The 12,359-nt window shown below is 41.6% G+C and overlaps 1 protein-coding gene across 1 annotated transcript in view; it reads left to right on the top strand.

The window, feature by feature from the left end:
• FRMD7 (FERM domain containing 7) overlaps positions 1 to 12,359 on the top strand; it is a 46,808-nt gene that overhangs the window by 11,172 nt on the left and 23,277 nt on the right. Inside the window, 2 exon segments of the mRNA XM_007462865.1 lie at positions 10,471 to 10,575; positions 11,381 to 11,423. Coding sequence (XP_007462927.1) covers positions 10,471 to 10,575; positions 11,381 to 11,423 — 148 coding nt within the window.

Raw genomic sequence — 12,359 nt, 5'->3', positions numbered from 1 at the left:
AGGGAAAGAAGAATGAAATCACAGGTCCTAAGTGACTTCTGCAAGAGTGGAGCTTGGCAAGAAGCCAAGTTGAGATTCAGGCAGGAAGCCCTTATAGGCTTCTTGCTGGGGGGCAGAGCTGGTCCCTTAACCTAGTCCACAGGTGTTGACAAGCATGCACACCTGGCTAACGTAGGGGTGTTGAAAGGGTGGGGGAATGAGACATTTCATGACAGACAGATTAGCCTGAGTGATGGCTCACATGACCACTCATTTTGCTACTCAGTAGTCCTTTAGAGGTTCATTTATTTTTCAATTTTCTTTTTTTTTTCAAAATTTGATGCTAAGATTCTTTTATTTTAAACTGAAGTATAGTTGATTTACAATGTTGTGTTAATTACTGCTGTACAGCAAAGTGATTCAGTAATACATATATATACATTCTTTTTTTATATATTCTTTTCCATTATGGTTTATCATAGGATATTGAATATACTTCTCTGTGCTATACAGTAGGACCTTGTTGTTTATCCATTCTATATATAATAGTTTGCGTCTGCTAACCCCAAACTCCCACTCCATCCCTCCCCCAACCCCCTCCTCCTTGGCAACCACCATTCTGTTCTCTATGTCCTTGATTCAGTTTCTGTTTCATAGATAGGTTCATTTGTGTCATATTTTAGATTCCACATATAAGTGATATCACATGGTATTTGTCTTTCTCTTTCTGATTTTTTTTTCAAGTTTCAAATCCAGCTTCTATATATGACAGAACATAAATTCATTAGAATATTCTGGTAAGCACAAAGAAGAAAATAAAATGCAAGTATAATCCCATCATCCAGACTTTAACATTCTGGTGTATATTTTATACATTGAAATACTACTTTCTTATGGAACCCTAAACTCCACATGTGTCTCTTGATTCCATTTAACTTGGAATAGTTTCTGAAATATTTTTTAAAAGATTTTCTGTTCAGCCAACACAGATTCTCCATAGTAACCCTGATACACTGGGTTTCATGGCCTCTTATTAAGTAGATTTTTTAAAAGGAATTATTGTTTAATGGATTCTTTATAGAGTTTCTGTGAAATTCACAACCTATCAAAATAGAGTGGCCTCCAACCTGCTCACAGCCTTGCTGGGCAACATAGTGAACACTTTATAAACGGAGTAAAACTGATTCTAGAAAGAAGAGTCAGGAATGTAGAACAATCAAGGAAAGAGAGGCTAAAGAAGGAGAAACATTGGAGTAATAAGCAGAAGAAGAGAAAGGTGAGTTAACAGTACAGTCAAAAGTTGAGAAAAGATGGTAAAGAAAAAAAAACAGTGAACATGAAAGGAAAGAGTGAATCAAAGGAACAAGTTTAGGTGTTTAACTCTTTCTTGTTCTTCATACACCTAGATATTAGTTTTCCCTTTATATTTAAGGACAGCCCAGTGTAATAAAATGAGCCCATTACTGGAGGCCAGAAGACCTGGGTTCCAATCCCAGATCTGCTATTAACCTGTGGAAGATCTTGGGCAAGTCTCTTCCCTTGTCTGGATCTAAATCTCCCCACTTGTAAAATGAAGGGCCCGGATTACATGACATTGAATGATCTCTGTTGTGTCCTGAATGTCTCAGATTGATAGATACGCACAGAATGTTTTATCAACCTGAAGTTTAAAAGAAAATCCGACTACCATTTGGAAGCTGGTTGTGCATCACACACAGCACGTGGATTTAGTGCTAAAGCATTAAGTGGAAACAAACAATTATAATTGTTTTAATTACCTGAGTAGCTAGTAATTTCGACAGGACTTGGGAGCACTGTCTTGAGAATGCCATTATTACACTGTCACTTTTGAACAGCTTTTCCAATGTAGGCATAGTAATTTCAATGTCCCAGGAGTGGGGGCAAGATTGCTATTAGGATGGTAATCTTGTTTTGTTTTGTTTTTTTCTTTTTTCTTTCCTTAGTATGAAGAGCAATTCTGAGCAAGGAAAGTCTCTTAGACACATTCCAGCAAAGAGTATGAATCAGATGGAACATGCCCAGATCATTGCCAAACCAACCTAAGGCCTCAGGCAGTAATACATCATTCCCTTAGAGCTTGAAAAGGGTGTCTGCTAGGAAGTATCATCTATCAGGGCCTAGACGAGCTCTCTGACTCCCGAGTTCCCTTCTGAACTTAGTTTAATCAGTATCAACATGGCTGCAGGTAAAGAGGGTGGTATATAGGTATAACTGAGTCACTTTGCTGTACAGCAGAAATTAACACAACATTGTAAATCAACTCTACTTCAATAGAAAAAATAGGGTCGGGTGGTCAGTCAGCTGCTCAGGTTGATCCTTCAGGACTCCCCTAGGACAGCCACGTGGGCCGGAAATCTTTCTGAGCTGTTAATCTTAAGCAACTTTAAGCCTTCCATCAATCACACAGGCAGTACTTTGAACTGCTTTATGTTTTCAGAAATAAAATAAAAACCAGTTGTAATTTGGTGTGAATTTCACACGTGCACAAGCAACTACAAGGCTTGTTCTCTCTGCTTACCACCACCAGGAAGTCTTAAGTACCCATTTAAACTGTTCTTCCCTCCAGGGTTTATTGCTGAGTCCTCTGGGCTCTGGGGAAAGGGCCTCCCTTGACATCCTACTTACTCTTTGTTCTTTGATGTGTCTAACTGCACCTTGCTCTCTACCAGATGCTGAAAGACTAGACTGCCTGCAGAGAGGGCTCCATTTTAGAATGAACTGCAGCTACCTGGTAATTAGCCTCTCACCACTCTCAGCATTTCTCTTTTTACCAGGAGTTGAACCCCCAGGAGGGTTATAGCTTGGCCAGTAATTTCTTCTGCCCTGCCCCAAAGGAGCTCTGTTTCCTAGTTCCCTGGGTCGTTTACACAGTGTAAATTTTGAAAGTATGTTCAACTTCGTTTTTAGAAAACTGGTTGCATCAGACTATATTGGTAGATGAATAAGATATGTGTCGGATTTTTGCTGTTGTTTGTTGCAATGTCAGGATATTTGCATTAAAAAAATTTTTTTAATTTACTTATTTTTGGCTGCGTTGGGTCTTCGTTGCTGCATGGGCTTTCTCTAGTTGCAGTGAGAGGGGGCTGCTCTTCGTTGCGGTGCACGGGCTCTAGGCACACAGGATTCAGCAGTTCTGGCACGCGGGTTCAGTAGTTGTGGCACATGGGCTTAGTTGCTCCGCAGCATGTGGGATCTTCCCGGACTAGGGATGGAACCCTTGTCCCCTGCATTGGCAGGCAGAGTCTTAACCACTCTGCTACCAGGGAAGCCCCAGGATATTTGCATTTTTAATGAAAAGTGAAACAGCCCTTTAAAAGGAGCAGTCCCAGGGTTTAACACTTAAAGGGTTCTGAGGTTTCTGGATGTAGCCTGCAGGCAACAGGAATGGAGAAAGACTTACCTTCCTTCGGAAGGGTCCAGACTCTGTAAATGAAGTGTGTGCCTATTGCTGCTTTTAAACAGAGAGCTGGATGGAGGTGAGGGAGTGTAGACCAAGATGCAGAGCAAGGTTTCTGCATCTTGGTCTACACTTTCTACAAGATTTCTGCCCATCTTGGTGAGGCTCCTGCTCAGTGTCCCTGTATCTCCCTCGCTCCTTTAGGAATACCACACTGCTGACAATCGAGTTGTTCACACCCTGTTTTCTAATCCCTTCTGCCTCTGACACCCTTCTCTTTTCCTCCTCTTCACCTGGCTAACTCCAACTCTTGCATCCTATCTTAGATTAGGTGTCCCCACTGTTAAGAATCCATTATGCAGGGACTTCCCTGGTGGTTTAGTGGTTAAGAATTCGCCTGCCAATGCAGGGGACACGGGTTCGAGCCCTGGTCCGGGAAGATCCCACATGCCGCGGAGCAACTAATCCCGTGCACCACAACTACTGAGCCTGCGCTCTAGAGCCCGCGAGCCACAACTACTGAAGCCCACACACCTGGAGCCCATGCTCTGCAACAAGGGAAGCCACAGCGATGAGAAGCCCGTGCACCACATCAAAGAGTAACCCCTGAGTGGCAACGAAGACCAAATGTAGCCCTCCAAAAAATTATTTAATTAATTAATTTTTAAAAAAAGAATCCACGTACTATACCCTCACCCACATTTCTGGGTTAGGTGCCCTTTGGGTGTGATATCACATTAACCCCTGCATACAAGCTTAAAAGCACACTTAGCCCTGACCACTGCGATCACCTGTTGACGCGCCTGCCTTTCCTGCCAGCCTATGTATTCCTTGGTGGTAATGCCTGGGTCTTGTTCACCTCGGTATCCCTGCAGTTCAGGAAAGTACCGGCACTCAGTATTGTGTGTTGAATTGAAGGGGTGGTAGAAAGTGTCACAAAAGAGTGAAGGCATATACAGGAGGAAAAGGGCAAACGCATCAAAAGTAAGCCTGCAGTTTGCACAGGGGAAAATTACAACAGGAAAACAAAAAGAACTGAAAAAAGAGAATAAAGAATGGAGAAAAAAACATGTTAAAGGAGAGGGATCGACTTTTAAAATGTTTATTAGGGAAAAGGTTAAGACTGGTGAAGCATTTCTCTGTCCCTGTTTTTTTGTGTGGTTGTTACGTTTGAGCCTTACCTATAAAAATACGGAACCAGGGTTCACATGACTGAAAGGCACCTCATTCACTTGCTACTGGAGGAATGATCATCAGACACCGGTTTCTATGAGGGGAAACTAATAGTCATGTCTCTGATTCTTAATATTCCAGATTTTGAATATTCAAATAAATGCTGCCGTTGTCAAAAACAGACCCCCTGGAGTGGTCCAAATGCAAATAACCAGGTGACCATACATCAGAGTTTGTCCAGGACAGTCCTGGTTTACACCTGTTGTGACAATATAATAATTACTAGTGCCCTATCAACTCTCAAAACCGTCCCAATTTGGATGATAAATTATATAGTCGCCCTATAAACAGTCAACACTTCTTGAGCTCTTCCTTTGGACCAGATACTGTGGAAAGTACTTGACAAGAATAGTCTCATTAGATGCTCACTATGACCCTTCTTTATGGAGATGCCATTCACATGCCAGAAGATTCATCCTTTTAAAGTGTACAATTCAGTGGTTTTTAGTATATTCATTGTTGTATAACCATCACAACTATCTAATTCCAGAATATATGCATCCTCCCCAAAAGAAACCCCATACTAGTTAATAGTCATTCCCTATTCCCCTCTCCCCCCAGTCTCTGGCCACCACCAATCTGTTTTCTGTCTCTATGGATTTGCCTGTTCTGGACATTCCATATAAATAGAATCATATAATATGTGACCCTTCTGTGTTTGACAGTCTTATTTTGCAGCTGAAGAAGCGAAGGTTCAGAGAGATTAAACTGTCTGCCCAAGATTACCCCTCTAGCAGGTAGACAGGTCAGAACTAGAGCCAGCTGTGTCTGGCTTCAGAGCCCACATTCTTAGCCACCGTGATGTGCTGCCTTCTCCTGTGTATTGCAGGTACTCAGCACATTTTGGAACTCCTTTTTGGCCTTCTGTAACTGGGCACATTGCTTCCAAAATGACTCACAAATCTTCATTATTTGAGAGTGGATTTCGTGTTTGGAAAGAGTCAAAAGTCATAAAGAGCAAGTATGATAACTAAAGTGGGTTATCAAGTTGGGTCATTGCTATTGACTGAATTATATCCCCCCACACCCAGATTCATATGTTGAACCTCTAACCCTACTCCCCATGTGATTAATCTGACTGTATTTGGAGATAGGACTTTTAGGAAGTAATTAAGGTTGAATGAGGTCATAAGGGTGGGGCCCTAACCTGATAGGACAGATGGCTTTATAAAACAGGAAGAGACAGGTCTCTCTCTCTCTCTCTCTCTCTCTCTCTCTCTCTCTCTCTCTCTCTCTCGCTGCTATTTTGTTGTCGTCACCGGAGTTTATATAGTCATGTTTTGGGATTCAAAAATGAGGCATAACCATAAAATCAGAAGAATGGGTGATTATTATCTGTGACTTCAAAAACAATTTCCTGAGGGGAGCATGAGAAATATTTTGAATGTGGGAATCAGCACTGGAAACAGGAGAAGCATCTATAAGACTCTTTAATTTTCCTTATATTTGTTATATTTTCCAGAGAAACACAATACACATTATAAAATTAAAATGGCCTATCATGCTACTGTTAATAATATGCTGTTGTTCCAGCTTATCCTTTTCTGAAACCTTAGTTCTGTAGCCTACATTCTTTTGAAGTACACAGTCATTATGTGGATGCATTAGAATCTCTGTTATCTAATGTGATCAAAGGTGATTGTTGATCAGTTAATTAATAAAATTTGCCAAAGCAGAAAATCATAATAAATATGTACATTTACACACAAAAACCTTAAACTTCTTACTTCAACATAAAACGTATACATTTATATTCACATGCCAAGCTTTTGATGCAGGGTCAAGGGCATTTTGAGTAAGGACTTCTGATCGGTGTTTCCATTTTTCTTCTCTGACTTATACGCATAATGCATCATCTATGATTTCCAGTATTTGTTCATTTAATGTGGAAAAATTTGAGGACAGAATCCTTCCAGATTTTATCCCCCAATATTTTACTGCTGTCCTACCCAAAACTAATTTGACAACACATTTTGGGGGATTCCCCCCTTATTGATTTTTTTTCAATTTAGTTTTCATAGAAACTACTCTTGTTATTAGTGATCATGATTCTTGTGATATACATACAATATAATTAAATTGTATAATTACAATAATAAGTAGAATTGTCAAAATATGTTCAAGAAAATAATTATTGTCAAGCCTGAGACTCAGTCGATGGATGTAGAAGTGCAAAGTCATATTAGCATACTAGCCATGAGCTTTCATCATGACTTAGGCATCTGTCAATGTTTTAAAGGGGGAATGGAAAGCATTCTCTGTGCGTTGTTGAGTTAAAGTTTATTAAGAGAGTTTCTACTGTCCCTGCTCATTTAAAAAAAGAATCCAGATATGTACAAACTAAAAAGGTAAGGTTCCCTTTAATCTAAACCTCTCTCCAGGAATAATGCTGTTAACAGTTTGGTATGTATTCTTCCAGACTCTTCTCTCTATATATCTATAAATATATGTGTGTATTACTTATGTCTTGTGATGTGCCAGGCATAGTACTAAGGCCTTGATGTGAATTATCTTGATTAATCCACACAATGACTCTGTAACATAATACTATTTTTATGTCCATTTTACAGATAAGTAAACCAAGGCTCAGAACGGTTCAGTAATTTGCCCTAGGTCACATAGTAACTAATTTGTTCTTCCTCTTGAGAGGACTGTCCTGCTAATGCACATGAATCAAGTTAAATGTTCGGATCCATTTATCTATTTATTCAGTAAACATTTATGGAATGCCCACTCTTTTCCAATCACTGTGTATAATGCCAGGTACTCAGACACATGGTTTCTGTCTTCAGGTACCTGGAAAAGGGAGATCAATCTGTGAGCTAAAACATTTGCCCCAATTCATCCAGTTAGTAAGTGGGTAGAACAGGATTACGATACAGGCTTGTTTTAATAAACTGTTATATGACAGCCCTATGTGCATAGAAGATTTGGTGGGCTGTTTTTTGGAAATGGTCACCTTGAATATTTATTGTTTCCATGAGAAGATGAGTTTGGAGCCCCAAGAAATCAGTGTCCAATGGTTAAGACCGAGTTTGTAAGCTGAAGATTATAAATACAAGTTCTGAAAAGTTTTAAATTATATGTGTGTGTGTGTGTGTGTGTGTGATTTTTTAAAAGGCAAACACTGCTCTACTGTAATCCAAGGGAGATGAATATAAGACAGGGTTCAGGATTGGAGTTCCAAATCCTTGAGTGGGAGGCCCGGTGATAAATAATTTAGATCCACTAGGGAGCTTGATTAGAATGTTGAAAAGTGTCAGCTTAAACAAGAGCAAGCAATGAAAAAGAGAATCAGAAGTCCAGAAAAGAGAAAATAGGAAAGTTGTATATAGAGATATTATGAGAAAAATAATCATAACATACAAGTTGAGGAATTGGTTGAAAAAAATTAAAGCCTGCATGTTAAGACAGAACCAAGACCTTACCTATTGTGCAACACATTCCACTAGGCTGGCCAATTTCAACGTACACTACGGAGGGTTGAAGGGAAATGCCTCTCCCGGAGATGTGGGTAGAGAGCTTGAGCCACATGAGCTCCTGACCTCCTAATGCACAAATGCCAAAGGCTTTTAGAGCCAGTTGGCAAGATGTACAGGGGTGGACGAATCAGGGGATTATTCTTATAAACATGGTATGGGATCTTACAGAAGGGAGCAAAAAGGCAGCCTGGATTGGAAACCTTACAGGAATGGCTATATATTCTTTGTGACTGCAGAAACATTTAAATATACAAACACATGGAATGTGGCAGCATTGATGGCGATGATTAAGCACCCCAATGGTAAAAAAAGAAAAAGAAAAAGAAAAAGAAAAAATGAGGAGGAGAAAGGAAAATCTTGAGTTTCTTAAATTGTTTGCAAAGAAACTGGAGTCTATGACGGAATTTGGTCCTCATGACTGAAACGTTTCTTTGGTGTTGGAAAAAGTATTGCTGTCATCTCTCTCTCTCTTCAGAAAATTTTTAAATTCATAATAAAAATCCCATAACAGCTCCTTGTCTGGAGGACTTTGAAAATAGGAGCGATTTCATCTGTCTGGAATGGTCTGTGTCAGGACTTGCCCTAGGCAAGGTTGCCACATAGGCAGAAGTGCCCCCTCCCTCCTCCCTCCCAGACACCCCCTCCCCCACTGCCCCCTAATGCCCTTCAAGCCTCCGAACCCCACCATGGGCTGACCCCTTTTTCCTGGATCACAGCTCCAGTGTGACCTCCCACATAAAATCAAACCCCCTTTCCCTCAGCTCTCTCTCCAGGTGCTAAGGATGCAGTAGCTTTCACCCTCTGCATCCTATTTGCATTTAAAAATAGGACCCTGGTTAACCCTCATGAATCTCAGTTGGTGGAGCTTTGGACTACGAAACCAAGTGGAGAGAAGTCCAAGGGAGAGGGGAGCATTTTGGGTCGTTGGGGGAAGGGGATGGGGGAGGTCGCCTTCCTGGAAGCTATTAAATACCAGATGTGGGTTCTGTTCCGTGTGGGACTGCCTTGAGGGAGAGGGTGGGGTGTGGGAGGAGGGTGGCTGGACTCTCTGACCTCTCAAGGTTGGCATTAATTCTATGCGTCAGTGATTTCCAACTACATTTCCCTGCACCCAGCTTCCTTTGCAGCACCAGAGGCACCGTGTGACTTGACTTTAACTAGGGGTTTTCAGCAGCGTGTCTTTGTGCCTATCAGCTAGGGTCCAATTTTCCCATCACCGTCCTCCCTGCAACTGCAACCCTCGGCCTCAGCAATGCTGGCTGAAGATCAGCTCCAGCCCCACTCAGCTCATAGAGATTTTCACAGAGAGCTCTTCACAGCTCCTATTCTCAGAGAAGCCTGAAAAAGGGACTGTTTTGTGCTCCCAGTGTATGCGGGCTTTATGAAGAAAAAAAATATGTGTGGCCTTATGTGAAAGGAGTATGCTAGATGCAGTTATGGTGGGAAAAGCTGTAGAATGAAATCTCCTCGTGGAGCTCGGAGGAGGAAGTTGGTCAATTTAATGTTGGATCAACCAACATTCAAGACCCCTAGTATGTGCCAGGCTCTGAGTTTCACCTGGTGAGTAACAAAACAATTAAAGCAAGGCCCCTGCTATGAAGGAATTCAGTCTAATGGGGAACATAGACATCCCGTGTGAGAAGTGCCATGTTTGAGGTAAGCAAGAGTGTTTGGGAGCACGGAGGTTGCCCTTGGCTCCAAAGCTCTCCCAGGGAGTGGCATCTGAGCTGAGTAGGAGGAAGCCAAAGCAAAGAAAGGTGGGAAGGGCGTTCTGTGTAGAAGGAATGACATGAGCAGCGGCATGGAGACATGAATTTACTTGACGTGTGGGGAAACATGAGCAGGCTGCGATTATTAGAAAGGAAGGGGGAAGGGAAAGTGATGAGGCTGGAGGGGCAGGCAGGGCCACATGAGGGAAAGGGCCCAGCCTTCCTGCTAAGGAGTAGAGACTTTATCCTGAAGGGAGCCACTGAAGGATTTTAAGCAGGTCAGATTTGCATCTTGATTAAACTATCTGTCAATTTGGGGAAAATCTTTCAAATTGCCTGTGGGATGAATTGATGAAAGAATTCCACTGAAAGGGTAGATTTGCAGATCTAGCCATACGTAGTTAAGTGCAAGGCTGTCTTTTTCCAAGAGGGTTTGTCATTAATCTGAGGCTTTTTAAGAGGTACCGCTAAAACAATCTACAGACAGATGCATGTATTTGTGTGGAAAACTCAACAACATTTGGGAGGATACAGGGCCTGAAAACAGTGCTTAAAGGAAACTGAAGAGAGTCTAGTTGCTTCTACACACTACAGCAACAATATCAGCTTAGGATCGCAAACTGTGCTATGGTCTCTTTGTTTTGTTTAGCAAAAGTCATCCGGGAAGGCGCTGTTTAACCTGAGTTGCAGCCATCTAAATCTTGCTGAAAAGGAATATTTTGGATTAGAATTCTGTAGCCATTCTGGAAACAATGTAAGTTGGTTTCATTATAGGGTTCTTTGTGTCTAGAATTGCTTCTAAATGCAGCTTGCAGCTAGATATGCAGGGCTCAAACCCCCAACTGCAAAAGGAAAAACCATTTAAACCCTTGCAAAATGAGTGGATTTAATAACTATTTCCCCTCCTTGTCTATTAAAAGTCACCTCAGTTTGCCAAGCACAAACTCTTCCACCCTCTGCTCCTCTTTTGCCACTGTGTGAAGAGGTCTCTGTGCTTTATTCTGACTTTCCAGAGGCTGGACCTCAACCTCCAAACTGAAGACTCCTAACCTCACCAGTAGTATTCGGGAATGTTCCTTGCCCCTCTCTCACATCCTAACATTCCCGAGGTTCTGCCCGCTGTGTTCTGCCTTGGTGGATCTGTTATCTGGTTCCTTCCCAGAAAGGCTCATTATGACTATTAAGCTGGCATTTGGGGGCTGTAGGATTCAAATGTGGAGCCACGTGCCTTCATTAGTCTTTGTGGCAACTAATGAGCCTTGTATATGACACCTCTGTCATTCTCCTGAGGCAGGGGAGCGGTGACTCAAATGTCAACAGCGAAGTTTATAGATCAACAATGTGCACTGTCATTGGGAAAACAGAAGGGGACAGATTGAGTGTGGTGGAAGCACAGCATTTCTTTGACGTTGCTGTTTCTTACTATCTTTAGAAGTCTAAAGAGTCTTGATATTTGTTTGTTTCATGTTGACTTTAATCTGCTATCAAAAAAACCCAAAAAAACAAAAAGCTACACTCAGTGCCATGTTCTACCAATTCTTTCATTAATGTTATTACAGATCTGGTTGGAACTTCTGAAGTCCATTACAAAGCAAGTAAAAAGTAAGTATGGAAAATCACTTAAAGAATAGAATTCCCAGTTACAACTTGAAAATATTTCAACAATACCACACTGTTCCTCGCCTTAATATAAGTGGAGAAAAGGGCTTTGATGTATTATTTTAATCCTTCAACCATCCAGTAAGTTTAGCAATTAAAAAAAATCATTTTAACTTTGCCTGAGATGAGGAAAATCAGGCTGCTGGATCTTTGAGTAAATTTCGAGAACCCTGGTAATGACAGCACTCTGTGGATTGGCTCTAGGAATACATCTCTGACTCTAGACCTGTAAATCTTCGAGCATCCTTGATGTCAAGCAGCAACGCCATTCACCTTCTTCCAGGAGGTGTTTCAGTTTAATCCCATCACAGACATTGTCCATCCATTTCAGGTCATATTTGAGTGCCTACTATGCATGAAATATTCCCCCGAACCCTATATGTCACAATCTAGTGTGGTGGTTCTCAAATTTCAGTGTGTATTAGGATCACGGGCCGGGAGGAAGGGGCAGTTCTTGTTAAAATGCATATTGCTGGGCCTCATCCCCGAGTTGGGGGCCAGCAAACCTGCATTTTTAACAAATTCCATAGCTTCTTCCACTGCAGGTGGATTTCAGTCCACACTTTGGGAAAGGCTGTTTCGTGTCACTTCCCCCTCCTGCTCTCTACGTGTTGGTGTCTCCCACAATTCTGTCTTTTCCCACTACGTATTGATAATCTGTCACATGATCCCAACAGCTTCCCAACTGACTCCCCCCAATCCATCATGTACACTACTCCCAAAGGGAACTATTGCAAATACAAACCTGACCACATCAGTCTCCTGCTTAAAATGCTTCCATGACTCTCTATTGTCCTTAGAATAAAGTCCAAACTCTTTAACATGATCCTCAAAGCACCGGACTCTGCCTGACTTTTCAGCCTTTACCTCTGCCTCTGA

The sequence above is a fragment of the Lipotes vexillifer genome, unplaced genomic scaffold (genome assembly GCF_000442215.2).
Source record: "Lipotes vexillifer unplaced genomic scaffold, Lipotes_vexillifer_v1.1 scaffold1006, whole genome shotgun sequence".
NCBI classification, from domain to species: domain Eukaryota; kingdom Metazoa; phylum Chordata; class Mammalia; order Artiodactyla; family Lipotidae; genus Lipotes; species Lipotes vexillifer.
This window is presented reverse-complemented; position numbering and strand designations above follow the sequence as displayed.